This window comes from Cibotium barometz, chromosome 17 (assembly GCF_041138505.1).
Source record: "Cibotium barometz isolate CiBa-2024 chromosome 17, ASM4113850v1, whole genome shotgun sequence".
Taxonomy (NCBI): Eukaryota; Viridiplantae; Streptophyta; class Polypodiopsida; order Cyatheales; family Cibotiaceae; genus Cibotium; species Cibotium barometz.
Window position 1 is genome coordinate 48,797,715 of NC_141062.1, and position 15,188 is coordinate 48,812,902.

At 39.9% G+C, this 15,188-nt stretch overlaps 2 protein-coding genes across 2 annotated transcripts; both read right to left on the reverse strand.

The window, feature by feature from the left end:
• Positions 1-1,512: 1,512 nt before the first annotated feature.
• On the reverse strand, positions 1,513-1,848 carry LOC147630119 (triacylglycerol lipase 1-like). Its single transcript, XM_086811028.1, has one exon. It carries the CDS (start codon positions 1,846-1,848, stop codon positions 1,513-1,515), a length of 336 nt encoding a protein of 111 aa, XP_086667154.1.
• Positions 1,849-3,176: 1,328 nt separating this feature from the next.
• On the reverse strand, positions 3,177-7,004 carry LOC147630120 (triacylglycerol lipase 1-like). The gene is made up of 7 exons (XM_086810924.1): positions 6,831-7,004; positions 6,163-6,471; positions 5,911-6,024; positions 3,741-3,890; positions 3,605-3,645; positions 3,453-3,523; positions 3,177-3,357 (listed from the first exon to the last, which is right to left on the reverse strand). Exons 1-7 carry the CDS (start codon positions 6,984-6,986, stop codon positions 3,206-3,208), a joined length of 993 nt encoding a protein of 330 aa, XP_086667050.1. The 5' UTR covers positions 6,987-7,004; the 3' UTR covers positions 3,177-3,205.
• Positions 7,005-15,188: the final 8,184 nt, after the last annotated feature.

Here is a 15,188-nt window from a genome sequence, read left to right on the forward strand (position 1 = left end):
ATTCTGGGAAATGTTGAAAGCAACAATGCACCAATGTGGCCATCCTCCTGTTGATTTCACTACTAGCCATTGGGGGCGTCGCTTCTGTCGTCGCTACGAGCCCATGGACTAGTAGTGTTTCCTTGGGTTCATGGTGGCGGATGAGGCTGGGGCCAATTGGAAGGCTGTTTTAGAACAATTTTCAATGGTGGTCCATAAAAGGTGATGGGATAGGGAGGAACGCACATGTTTGTTCTATTGAAAAGTAAAGCCTTCACCAACACACTTGCAAATTTGTGAAGCTTGAAATGAGAGGTGAACATTTATCACTATGTGAGCAATGGCAATTGAGTAGAATAAAGGACGAGGCTTCCAACACATGCTTGTTCCATTAGAAGTAAAGCCTTCACCAACACACTTGCAAATTTGTGAAGCTTGAAATGAGAGGTGAACATTTATCACTATGTGAGCAATGGCAATTGAGTAGAATAAAGGACGAGGCTTCCAACACATGCTTGTTCCATTAGAAGTAAAGCCTTCACCAACACATGCTTGTTCCATTAGAAGTAAAGCCTTCCAACACATGCTTGTTCCATTAGAAGTAAAGCCTTCACCAACACACCTGCAAATTTGTGAAGCTTAAAATGAGAGGTGAACATTTATCACTATGTGAGAAGTGGCACTTGAGTACAACAAAGGACGAGGCTTCCAATCAATCTAAGATGATTAGACAGAGGTGGCGATAGGGTAATGTGTCCAACAACAACATCCCATCGATAGATTAAATGAGTTTCGTCAAGAAGTACAAACCATCCATGGGGTTGTTCGCAGGTACCCCCTATGTATGAGCAGCTAGGGTCTCTTCATGGAAATAGAGAAACAATGCAATGAAAGAAACAGAGATCAATAGGTTAGATTCATTAATCCTCAATGGATTTTTTCATAGGAATTACACTTAGAAACCATGCCTCTTGTTTTGAGTCGTACATGCTTGGACATGCGACATTTATGTTAAGAGTGGCATTTCTTGATCATAAATTGCCCTAACCCTTGGTAAGGTTGTGAATAGTCAGCTACTATGTGAAAGAGTTATTTCAATGCCCGAGGGCTTTACCTTAAAAAATGTAAGTGTAGCACGTGAGTTCATTAAGAGGGGTATACTAATTTAAAAAAGTTGTAGAATTACATTCACAGGAGGGGGTTTTAACCTTTTTTTTTAAATCGTACGTTTATGAAGAAAAAGGGATCATTTTATTCATAAAAGTATGTAAGTGTAAGGGTTTTTTAAATACTCCTTGAACGCACATGATACATAGGACTTCTTCATAATGCACTCCCGAGTTTCAACATATATCATTGGCTCATGTGACATTCACATAACAACTATAAGTTCTTTGCATAGCAACAGTGTGCATGTGTAATGATACTTGAATACATAATTTCACTAATTTAATTAATTTGAAGGATTATCTAGCCTGTATAATTGGCGTTGAAAATCAACCAACAAGTCTATGCATGCAAGAAGCAGGTACGTTACTTCACCTTCTTAGATGCTAATGATAAGAAATGGAGGATGGGAATGTTGAGGTCCTGATCAATGTTGTGGCTAAACACAAAGTCGATATGACTGTAGTGCTTGAGGTAGAGCAGGCGAGGGGGTTTGGGGAGAGTTTGAGTGAAATTTCTGACATCATGGTGATTGGCTAATCCATCCTTCCCTCCATACACCACCAACAAGGGGAGGGAGGTGGGAATAGTAATGCCCACTCTATTCATGTCGTAGTGTGGGGCTGCTACACTACCATTGTATTTGCGCATGTTGGCCTTTGTACTACCATAGTCATAGGCTTGGAAGCTGCCCAGACGCATTCCTGCATCACAAGCCCAATATTGTCACACAAGATTACATGTAATGTGTAATATGTTACTAGTACATCATCAATTATTCATCTTCAAAAATGTATTTACTAAACCAACCTATGATGTTTGATGATATTCTAGAACCCAAGAGGTAAATTTATATATGTAGATGTAGTCCTACCACTCTTGAGATTCACATTTGTTTCTAAAAAATGTGAATAATTTAGCTATTTTAGCATAATTTTGACATTTAATATGATAGTATGTGATGAAAACGTCCAAAATAGGCAAACCGTACAAAACCCACGTTCAAAATTCAAGCAAGAGTTCTATTAGACACATGATTCACAATGCATGGGGGGATTATGGTGTGGCCTTGATTAGGGCCCTTTCACAAACATCCAGAGTCAAGTGCTCAGATATCGAAGGAACCAATTAAGAGAGTTGTTTTGCTATCTTGGGGCAATAATGCATTCACACGGAGATAATAATGCATTCACAACAAATAGCCCCAGACAAGTGAAGCTATGGATATGGATAAGTTGGCCCAATCATGGTTGGTTGCACAAAAGGTTGGACCCTAGGGCCCAGATTCCAAAAACCCACCTATATCATCAAGCGAACAAGTGTGAATCTTTGGGCGGCCCAGAATGATTTGAAATTTGAACCCTAAACCTCATCTAGAAAAATTGTTACCTTTACCACATGGATTCTATAGATGAAGACAAAAGTGCAACCTTTGTTCGTTGACTGCTTGTGAAATGGAGAGGGGATATGTAATGAAGAACTCTGGGAGATGGATGACCTAGAGCAGACAAGCAAGGACGAACTCTTGGAGATGGTTCAGATTGTCTTTTGGGGTAGGGTTCGGGAAAAGACGTACACGTTCCCTATATCCTAGAAAAATCTGCCGTATCTTGAGAGGAGAACGAAAAATGCTACCTCCAAATTTCTAAAATATAGTAGTAATTATATGAAATCATGAGAAGAAAATGCTTGTTCAAAATTGACTTTTCCTCTTCAACCCATGACGAGAACGATTATCACTCAAAAAAATTCCTTAAACATTATTTTGGGGGATTACCGTCTGCGGACGTGGAATAGTGTTTGGTACCGTTAGCTCTACGAATGCTTGTGAAACAGTTGTTCGAGAAATAGTTTTGAGTGAACGGATGTTTGTGAAACAGTGTTCAGGAAATATTTTTGAGTGAACCTGACATGAATCCTTCTTGCCATGGGTTGAAGAATTTTGAACAAGCATTTTCTTCATAACTTTGGCATTTTTCAAAGCTAGTGCCCCTCAAACCCTCTTGTGAAACCCACGGTCCACCTAATTACTTCTTACAATATCCTTTTGCACTTTACTTCAATTAATATGTTTATTGTCCTCACAAAGGTAGACCAAGGCTATACAAACTTTACCTTGCGTCAGTGATGCAATTTGCTTGAAGGATGTGTAGGAAGATGCTCCTGTCAGTATGTTGTACGCGCGTGTAGGGTCCGTGCAACAAGATTCGCCTGCGCGCCAACCCAAACCATAATTAAGAGAAGCCCGTCTTAGCGTTGATTACGTAATTAGCAGCCTAATCTTAACGGTATTAATGTGTAAGTACCCGTCAAAGTGGCAAGCAGTTGCTGCTTCACGGCCCTAGAATCGATCGACCGAGGAAATATGCTTGAAAACCTGCAAACAATCAAATTTGATTAACGTTATAATTAGTCGAGCATGCTAAGCTGCATTATAGCTATAATTATATATACTCACGCTGCGAAGCTGAACTGACCAGCACCCGAGTCGTATCCAGTCTACAAGAGGAGGTGGTTGTGGATTAAATATGCTGAAAACACAAGAGCTTAGCAATAATCATCGTGATTAATTGTCAGTAGTAATGGAGCAGTACCTCAGCCATCCGGGATAGCGAGAGGCCGCTCATAAGCGGGGATCTCACGTGGCGTAGGTACACGAGTGGAGCCACCAACGTGGCAGATTTCAGCACCTTGGCTGCCGCCTTTGGATTCAAGCTCATCGCAGCAACTGCCACTCGTGCGCCCTAATTTGCAAGAAATTAAAAAAAATTGTATATATCAAATTTCATTCATAATTCAAAAGTTTTTTTTTTTTTAAAGAACACTCATTCACCCCTTTGTGGAGTAAGGGGAATGGGGAAAGGTGTCTATAATCAAACCGTAGTCCGGGGAGGACAAGGGGGGGAGGGTCTTAAAGACCCTTGTAAGGTGACATGAATGGATGGCATTGATAAAAAATCGCGACACCTTTTGGGGCCATTGTATAAATTAAACTAGGCCGAGTAAACTAGGTTACTAAGCGATCATAGTTTACTTTCTAGTTTACTAAACGGGAATAGTTTACTTTCTACTTTACTAATAAGCGATCATAGATCACTTCCTAGTTTACTAAGCAGGCATAGTTTACTTCCTAGTTTACTCAGCAAATCATAGTTTATTTCGAAGTTTACATCATAAGATGAGGGTGAATTTGGGTTAGGATCCAGGGACTTAGAAAATTTTAGAGCAAGATGTTATGTGAAAAAGAGGAATTGAACTCGATACCTTGGATCACCAGTAGAAACATCTTACCACTACACTATACCTTCAAGCAACAAAACCATGTGGTTTCAAGCCATTATATTCTATGTTTTTCATCCCTAGTTTACTCTGCCTAGTTTACTTCCTAGTTTACTCGGCTTAGTTTACTTTGTCGACGGTCTAAAAAAGGCACCGCGATTTTGATCAATGCCATCCATTGATGTCAACCGCCGACAAGGGTCTTTAAGATTCCGTGGCACTTAGTCCTAAGGGGGAGGGGGGGGTTCGTCAGAATCAAACCATAGTCCAAGAGGAGAAAGGACTTCCCTTCCAGAAAAAATTGGTCTAAGGTAAAGATGTCTCCTTGTTTTGATTGCTTGGGAAAAGAGTGCAGACCTCACCAATGACTATAAAACTTTTCAAATTGCCTATAAGGTTGTCAAAGATAAATGTAGTAGAGAGATCAAAGATTGTGATTATTCTAACGCATGGTTTTAACAGTCTCTCCCAACAAGTTGTGTTGAGTGGCTTAAGCCTTATTCTGAGACGACTTACTTTTTTTTCGAAGGAGGAAAACACACACTCTTAGGGTGAGCACATGCACTAGAATTCCGGCTATTTGTTCAATTATATGAGAATATTTGTGAGAATCTCAAACGTGAAGCATGCTCGCCCGAACGGAACGACTTAGGGCATGTCATTCCATTCCGATGCGTTCATGCGTTCGGCTACAAATAGCATGTGTTCCCTCCCTGCAGGCTGGCAGCATTTTCTCCTCGCCTGCAGCATTTTCTCATGGCAAATCTTACGAGTTAATCAGATATTTCCACTCCCTACAAAATTGCTACCATAGCAACTTTTTCTCCACAGTCCAATGTTATCAGACTAGTGTTGTTAGGGCATGTGTTTGAGAAATCGATCGACAAGGCAATGAGTGGTGGGATCGAATGAACGAACATAGAGCTACATGTGCGCACTACATCTATCACCCCTTTGTGGAGTGAGTCAGAGGGGTAGAGGCTAAAATCACACCCGCATCATGCAGGGATGAGACGGGTGCCACCTTAGCCACCTAACTATTGTCCTCACCCCCCTAAGGCTACTTACTTGTGAATCTCCAAAAGTATCTTATCATCACTAGAGCAACCACTTAATAGCCTTATGAAACTTGGGTTTGTGAGTGTATATTACCCTTCGTCGTTAAAAAAAAAGACATCATGTCAATATGGCATTAGTTCAGTGGATAGAGAGATTGTGTTAGTCTCCAAGGTTACGAGTTCAAATCGTGTTGACTACTAGAGAAACTTCTTTGAACTTGCCTGATGATGGGTGTGTTGTAACCAACATATTCGGGTTGTAATAAAAAAAAAGTAGGTTACTAGCAATTTTTTTTAAAAAAAAGAATACATCACACTTGATAAAACACATGCTTAACCATTCTCACTTGATAAAACACATGCTTAACCATACTGATAATCATTCAATGAGAACGAAGCTTAGCTAGCACATGAAAAGACACCACACCTCAGAGAATGCGACTAAGTGTATCGGCTTCTCATTGTTCTTTGCAAACACAAACTCCACCAGGGCGGGGAAATCAAAGCGCGCTAGTTCATCAGTGCACCAGTCCCAATGCTCCTGCAGCAGCAAATGAGAATGAAACAGAAATGACGGTTATTGCTACTAACGCATCATCAACGACGGTTAGTGCTTATACTAATTAAGATTTATAATAGAGTTTAATCCAAATGGTTAGAACTAGAACATACGCAGTACCTGCTGCGTGGAGTTGAGAGCAGCGTGGCCAAACGACCATCGGCTGGCGCGGTAGTTGCCAATCCACACGTTGTAGCCTTGGTCGGCAGCCGCAAGAGGCGTGGAATTAGAGCTGGTATTATCACTGACGTCGATGTTGTGAAACCACACGTCCCCAGCTGCAATAAGCGTTGCTGGCAAGAACAGCACGGCCCCTTTGCCTGCATTAGCCGCATCTGATCTCCCACCGGCTTCAGCCCTAGCTGTCGGACTCGCCTCAGCTTGACCTATATTTTGGACACTCAGAATGAACCCATCCTCTGTCAACACCTGCAGACACAAACACCGCCCAAATTAGGGTACAGATATAAAATCTTTGAAATTTCCCGAATCAGTGATCGATCTCATAAGGTAATGTGGCCATCGTTTATTTAAAACTCATTTGAGCCAAAGCAAAGATCGACTGGCAATGTGTGCTCGCCAAATCAAGCAAGCGACGAATTTAACACGGGATCCAAACTTTGTTATCGTTCATCGACAAGCCGTGTTGTTAGCACTCGAGATCTGCGCCATGGCTATATCCCTAAGCACAGTAGTCAAGGAGAGCACACTTGCGGCTGAAAACAAACTCAACACTTGGAGCTGACATTCGAGCTAGAGAAAGGGAGGAAGGGAGTTGGAAGACCCACCGTGTACTCGGCGCAGCTGTACTGTGTAAAGGGGGCGATAATTGAAGAGCAAAATCCGCTTCCCGGCTGACGATCTTCCAGAGAGCGAGCTGGCTTCAACGTCATAAAGAGGGCCAGCCAAAATGCGAGCATGAGCAGGCGTACTCGCGGATCCATGGTGTCGGCCGCACTACCAAATATGGACGTAACGGCCACGTCGAACGTCGAATGCAATGGTGAACATAACCCTCGAGTGAGGGGCAAGAACTGCTCCCAAGCTGGTTCAAGAAGACGTATAAATAGCCTTAAAACCTTTTTTCCCTCCCTCTTTTTTTTAAAAAAAATTTAAAGTTTGGCGTTAGAGAAGAGACGGGCTTAGTACCCATGGGACCCCCTTTATCCCACAAATCAGGGGCAAGGCACATCAATCGGGTAGCCAGCAAGGTTCGAACCCATAACCTGGGTTTTGACATCGAAACACCAAGGTTTAGTGCTCTCTCTCACCACAACAGTATTCACGAAAAACCGAGGTTTAGTGCTCTCTCTCACCAGTATTCACGAAAAACCGAGGTTTAGTGAACCTTAAATAAGAATTCATAAAAACCTACAAATTTTGAGAGATTTTAGTTATAATTTTATTTTTTTAAAGTAAAATTCAGGAAAAACCCTACAAAAATTTGAGGTTGAAGGTTTTTTGAATTCAATTCTCGCCCCCTACCTTCCGAGTACGTGGGTTCCACCTGCCCTTCCCCCTATCTCTGGTTGAGGTAGTGCCCTCCTCCCACTAGGTGGGTTCCATTCTCGCGCACCCTTCTCCCTCACTCCTTCACGAGTACCAACTAAAAATTATAAAAAAATTACGTGATTTCAATTCTTGCCCACCCTTGCCCCGATCGGTGATTAAGGCAGTGCCCTCCTAATATGTGGGTTGAGGCATTTCCCTCCCAGTATGTGGGTCCTATTCTCGCCCACCTTTCCCCCTCACTTCACAAGGGGTGAAAGAGTGCGTGTTTTTCTCCTTTGCAGTTTTAAAAAAAAAGTATGTTAGCCTATCATGTGGTTAGTCATAACTTTACTTGTGAAAACATACTTATATTCATGAGGGTTGTTCCAATGTCACAAATTTTATAACAAGGTTGGTAACTGCTTTTGTGATTTCCAATGGATGTTCTATTACTTGGACAAAACCCTATTTAATACAATCTATTTTTTAAAGAAATACTTAGTCCTCTAATTAAAAAATAACTCAATTATTAGCATTATTGATCTAAAATAATGCTGGATCTAAAATAGTGTATATTCCCACCTCCAATTTCTCCATTTAGCCTCCTCCACCATCAACTTGCAACAAAGTTGGCATTTAGCCTCCTCCACTACCAACTTGCATCAACCTCCTCCACTACCAACTTGCAAATTGCAATAGAGTTGGTTCTCCATTTAGCCTCCTCCACTGCCAACTTGCAATCCAATTTCTCCATTTAGTCGCCTCCATTACCAACTTGCAGTAGAGCCAGTTGGTTCTCCATTTAGCCTCCTCCACTACCAACTTATAGAGTTAGCATTCAATGCAAACAAATATTACAAAGTTGGCAAAAAATCTCAAATAAAACACTTAAACACTATCATTGGATCCTCACAAATTTTAACTAAAGGAGAGAGTTGACCACCCACCGATATCCACACTCTACTATATCTTACGGTAGTAGGTAGGACCAAAAGGTTCTAGAATCATGAATACAAATATGAGGTTATTGCAGCATACTTACGTGAGAGCTATTTCAATGTTTTAATGAAAAAATCTCAAACTTTTACGTAGGCGTCATTATAGAGACTCGAGATTAAAAGATAAGAGGTCTCATACATACCCTTTAAAGGTACACACTCTTTGCATACACACATGCTATGTATATTAGTTTGGAAAACAAACTTAGGAAGGTAAATTATATCTAGATTGTGAAAATGTCTTGCCAAATCCCATTGCTTGGCATGTAACATAGTCGTCATGCATTTAAAATGGGGTAAGGCTTCAGCCCAATAGAAGGAGCTACTCCTCTAAGTGTTGGAATTAAGGTGGCTCATACTGATCAAGAAAAGACATGATTAAGCACTAATGACATGCTTAAGTAATGGGATTAATCACTAAGCAACTTGATTAGAGTTAATGACACCATATGTGATAGAATGGGAGAGTAATTTACATTAGATATTTGTCTCTTGAATAGGCTGAGTACAAGATGGATTAGCAAAGGCTAATCATGCTTATAGCTAATCAAAGTCAATGATTCTCTCCATGAATCTCTCCATGATAAACCTATATCCCTTCAACTCCATCCTTACCATTAAAAGAACAAGTTTAGATACCTCTAACTTCACAACTTATAGTCGACATAGCCTCTCTGGAAAATGTTCCTTTCGGTATCAACAACACAGATTGAATCTTACTCTGGAAAATGTCCCTTCTTATACCTTGTTGATACCAACAACACGATTTTAATATCACTCTAGCAAGGGTAACCCACCATAATCTTCAACATCAATAGACCCTTTGTCTAAGAAAATAGCCAGCGACTTCTATTAATAATTAAGGCCTACCCTCTAATTGACAATACCTCATGATGTATTCTCTACTCCAAGATCCCCTCTTCAACCAACCTCGTAAAAGGATTCAAAGGCTTCTATCACAAAAGCATCGTCATTGATAACCCCTCTTGAAAACCATCCTAAGTCATCATGACAACACCGACGAAGGTCATCATTGCACCAACAACAGGTGACAAAGGTAAATCCATCCAAGTGACCTTGCCACATCGGCATGTCCCCTCTCATGATAAAGACCCAAGCCTCATCGTCGATGGTGCCTAAACTAATAAAAGTCACTACTCCATTGCACACTAATGCTAAAAGGTACCAAACCTTTAATTCCACAAAAGAAGGTATATCCAACACATAAGCCAATGTCATGATATCGTCATGGTATCAAAAGGTGCATAAAAAAACAATTATTAGTAGCGCAAGGCTAAAATGTGGGTGGCAATCTAATTTGAGTCTACCTCACTAACCTAGGGAACCCTCATGACAATTTTCACAATGTCATTCTCAAGAGCCCAAATATCAAGAGCATGGAAAGCAAATTACTCTCATCAATGCTCACAATGCCATCCTTAAGAGCCTGGAAAGAAAATTACTCATCAAATCGCATAATTCCATTCACAAGAGCCTAAAAATCAGGACCCTATAAAGCAAAGTACTCGTCAATGCTCACAATGCCATTGTCAAGAGACTAAAAATCACAGTTCTCGTTAACAAATGTTAATGCTCACAACGCCATTCTCCAGAGCCTAAAAATCAAAGTTCTCATCAATGCTCACAATGCCAAAGCAAAGTACTCACATCAACCTCTTCTACATAAACCCACAAGAGCCCGAAAAAATCTTCTTTCAACTCATAAGTTATGGGTTCCAAAGGAATTGTTGTAAGTACAAGGATTCTATGAAGGTAATGAAAAGGTGTTGATTCTTCCAAAGAAATCTACAAGATCTCCTCAATTGACATAAATGAAACAACCTTAACAATAACCCCCACAACCTCAACAATAAAGGCACCAACCCCCACATCATAAAGTCCACCAAAAATGGGAGCTTACATGCCTACTCATCATTGCTCAAGGATATTATGATGGTAATTTTACTATCTAGGTGCGCAAATCCATTAAACAAAGCATAGCCTCACCACCAACTTCTCTGTCAAAAGAAGAAGTAACTCATGTCTCAAACGGTGTGATAGCCAAGCACTGACAAGTAGACCACAAGAATTGTCCTTTTTATTTGTGATTCGTTAAAGGAATCCATAATCTATACTCTCAACACAAATTTGTGATTCGTTAAAGGAATCCATAATCTATACTCTCAACACAAATTTTTTCTAATAGCTCCATAAAACAACTATAATATTCGCTCCATAAAACAACTATAATATTCGCTCCATAAGAGACCTTTACTAATTTAGATTATGGAGAAGTGTTTTCTATAAAAGTCTACTCTAAGAAAACCATTAATCCTTTTTGCAATATATATATATATATATATATATTGAATTATCCTTTTTATTTGTGATTCTTTGAAATATCCCATAAATATGAAATCTCAACACAAATTGTTTTAGTAGCTCCACAAAAACGTTATAATATCCCCCCTATAATAGACCTTTACCAAATCCAAAGTGTTCAGCTTGAATGATTTGGTGATGAGTGCTCACTAGGAGATTCCAGATTTTATATCACTTTAAAAATAGGCCCTCTATTCCAAATATATCAAGAGAAATGAGATGTATTTTTTTATTCATTGAGTTTTTAAACCTTTCATGTGTTACAAGAAAACCACCACCAGAAGCATAATATGAGATTCCCTTCACATACAAAGGTGCAATTCTTTGAACCATCATAGATACATGTGCTTTTCCAAAAATGATTGAAAATTAATTGTGGACAGTTAGTATCATCATATTAATTACAACAATGCCTCCAAAAACTTTGCTAATAATATACATCTACCATGTGTGTACCTAGTATTTTATGTGTCAAAATTTTTTATCCAAGACAATGTGAAGACATGTGGGTGGTTTATTTTAGTCAAAATCCTAAGTGGTAAAATGTGGTATGTTTCATTATAATCACGAGCCATCTATAGATGTAAAATGTGTTCTTTTGACTACAATTCTTCCCAAAAGTACCCAAATCCATCTATAGATTTAAAATGTGTTCTTTTGGATGCAATCCACAGCTAACTATGTGACAATGTTTCCACCAAGTCATGCCACAAGGAAAGGATTCAAGTGGGCTAATTGTTTCTATAAATATTTGGAAAAGGAGCTACGAGGGTGTTAGAGAGAAATCCAAGTCCAAAAGCAATTTTATAAATTCAATAAAATTTGACAAAGATAATATAATGGTGAGTTCACCAAAGGGTTTTAAGATGAAGTTTCCTCAAAGGATTTTGATCCAATGGAAGAACAAGTTCATAGAGATTATATATGTCGAGATGCTTATTGTTGTAACCATTTATATGGTATTGGTGTGGGGATGTATTTTTTTGGCGAGCATTTTTTAGTGAGCGCTTTTTGGTGTTGAGGCAGTTTCTCTCTCTACTCGTATTGTCTCTATCTAGTGTTTCTCTCTCTACTGTCACATCTACAAGATGTTGAGCACTAGACACCATGGGCCACTATCATTGCAACTCCTTTACAAAGACACCATATTATGATCTAAAACTTCCATTATATTCCAAACCAAATTTATAAGACCACATCATATTATAACAAACACCTACAAGATATTGAACACACGCACAATACATGAAAGCATGTGTGTACACAATGTTCTTTACTTCCATGGGCCACTATCTACTTCTTCACAAAGACACTACAGAGAGAGATGCAACTTCCATTTCTGGCACATATTTGTTCATTCTAATCTAGTGAGTTTGTGTGCTCTCAAGCTTCTCTATCTTGTGTGTGTGCATTGCAACCCTAACCCTAATTCCAATAGGGCATGGGCTTGATCAGCCCTTTGCTGATAGCAATTTGTGATTTCATGATTGCCTCATCTTTGATAATATGTGGAGTGGAACGGGGTCACATGGGCACTCCGTGCTGGTATGGTTAGCTCAACAAAGTGGGCACCATAATAGCTCCCTCTTCGGATTGAGATGGGGTTGGCCAACCCGACCTTGGTGGTTCTCCAATGTTGGGTCACTTGCTGCATTAATGCAGTGGCGGCCAACTGCTTGACCTGTTGTCCAAAGGTGGACTCCTTGCTCTTTCCATCAGGTGCTGGTGGTCTTGAATGAGGCTTCTAATGTACCCTCATGGAGTTCTCAGGAACGTGTTCCCTTGAAGTTGTCCTCAAATTCTATAGCACTCCTGTAGCATTGCTCGAAGGAGGTATGATCCAAGGCATACAAGGAATTGTGTAGGGGTACATCCTTTAGACCTTCTAGAAATCTCTCTATTAGCCTTTCATTAGAGAACTTGTCTCTAGCACTACAACAGCAGTGGAGATATCTGACTCTATTGATGTAATCTCGTATGATTTCACCATTCTTTTGTCTAACATTGTGTAGTTGCTCAACAGGACTCCATTTGGTTCCTTGACGAGAATATCCAACATTGATCTTTCAAGGCTTCGAAGGTGACCTTATCTTCTGTTTTTAGGGACCTAAACCATTGGCCCGCTTTACTGTCTAGGGTGAGGCCAAAGACACTCACCTTATCTTCTGTTTTTAGGGACCTAAACCATTGGCCCGCTTTACTGTCTAGGGTGAGGCCCGCTTTACTGTCTAGGGTGAGGCCAAAGACATTGATCGTCAACATGGCCAAAGGCTTCACAGATCTAGTTGACATTTTAAGTGTAGGATGGGGTCTCTAGACCCATCATCAAACTTAGTGATTAGCTTCGAGATGTTTGCGGGTTTGTTTCGCTCTAGTATGGGTCATGGTATTGGTTGAGCTGGTGCTAGGAGTGTGATGCCAGTAGCAGCAACCACCCCCCTCCCTATTTCCATGACTATTCTCAACATTTTCGGTGTTAGCCCTGCTATGGCTAGAGCAGGTGTGCTGGTTGTTATATTTCAAAGCAAAATTGCAATAATGTGCCATATAATGACAAACACCTACGAGATGTTGAACACAAGAAACAATACATGAAAGCATTTTGGACCTCAACTATCATCTTGGCCTTCTCCATCTAGCCTAAATTTGAAATGAAGGTGGCAACTTCTCCTCAAAGAGGAGCCTCTTTTGCCTGATGCCAAAAGTTCTCCATATCCCAATGGCTAATGCTGCTTCCACCTCTAGTATATTCTTATCAGCAAGGTTTACCACTTTCTCTATTGTGAGCTTCTTGTAGAGCTCCTACACTTCATACGTTGTTGTCCATGCTTCCATAAGGGCATCCGATCTAGGCTCTTTTTCTTTGAGGTGCATGAAAGATTGAAGATATTTACGTAAGATGCTTGCAAACATAGTAGTATTAGAGGGATTTCTGGATGAACCCCTGATAATTGAGTTTATGCACAGCCTATTGTAATATATTTTAAGGTCTCACTCAAACTTTCTTTCTCTCTTTCACTCACACAGTCTCTCTCTCATGGCCTTGAGATCTCTATCCATCTATCTTAGTTGTTAATTTAAGTACCTAAATGGTTACAATAGAGTAGAAGCTTTAAAAATGCCATTGACATAATATGAGTGTACAAGAGTGCATCACAATAACGTCTAAAACAATATATTTCATTCATTACAAGCAAGTGAAATACATCAATAAGGATGCATCAATCATCTCTGTGGCATTCTTTAGTATTAAATGTACCATGGTCACTCTATATCTCTCCATGTAGTTGCTACCATAGTTCTATAATGCGGTCTGGAATACACAAAATTCACAATGTCAAACTAATCTAGCTAAATCAATGTCCACCTGATGATTCTTCCACTTACCTTGGACATGAAGGGATTCATGGAGAAGAGACTCTGGAGGAGAATATATTCTGCATGGATCATCACTCTCCAACCACAGGAGTGTGAGTCTACTTGCTTGGGCACTTGAACCTGTTGATCTTCTCTGACTTGTATAATTCATTGTCTCTATATTGGGCGCCAAGAGCAGCAAGAAGCCTAATAACAAACAAGCTTTCATAATAAGATACACTTCAAACTTCAAGCACTCTAAGATACAAGAGAAAGGTGCTTTGGATGTTTACTTACAGTCCTAACTCAGGATATGATCTTAGTATTGAATTAAGGGTCCACACAATTCTCTTATCCAATTCTATACACGTAAAGCTCCAATGGTTCCTGTTAAAGCAGAAATGTCTAAAACTAAGGCATCCGCTATCTATTAGATGCATATGACTTACAAGATAGAGAAGTAACATACCTTGATACATAAGGAAGAATTACTACTGTAACCTCGAGCATGTTCAAATACGTGAACCACTTTTGTATCTGTTGTTGGGAAGTGCTCTTTTTTCTTAGCAATGGTGCTAGCTGTGAGTTCAGAACGGCTCTCTCGAGGAAGCTAGCTCTTTATTAAACTACAAAAACAAGAGGAACTCATTGAGGAAAAAGGAAAAAACCTAAAGAGCAAAGGACCATATCATCAGTAATAAAGGCAATTCGTATACTTACTTTAGGCACACATATAGGATAGTGTTTGAGATTTGTGTTGTCCTATCCATGAGAGTCCTGAGATCCATCGGGTCAAGGGAGAGTTGTCTCTCACCATCTTCCATTTCCACAAAGACAAATACACCCCTCTTAAAGCTCCTTAGCATCTCCAGGTTGGCTGCTTCCAAATCTTCTGTTTCTTTGTATTGTACTTGTAGA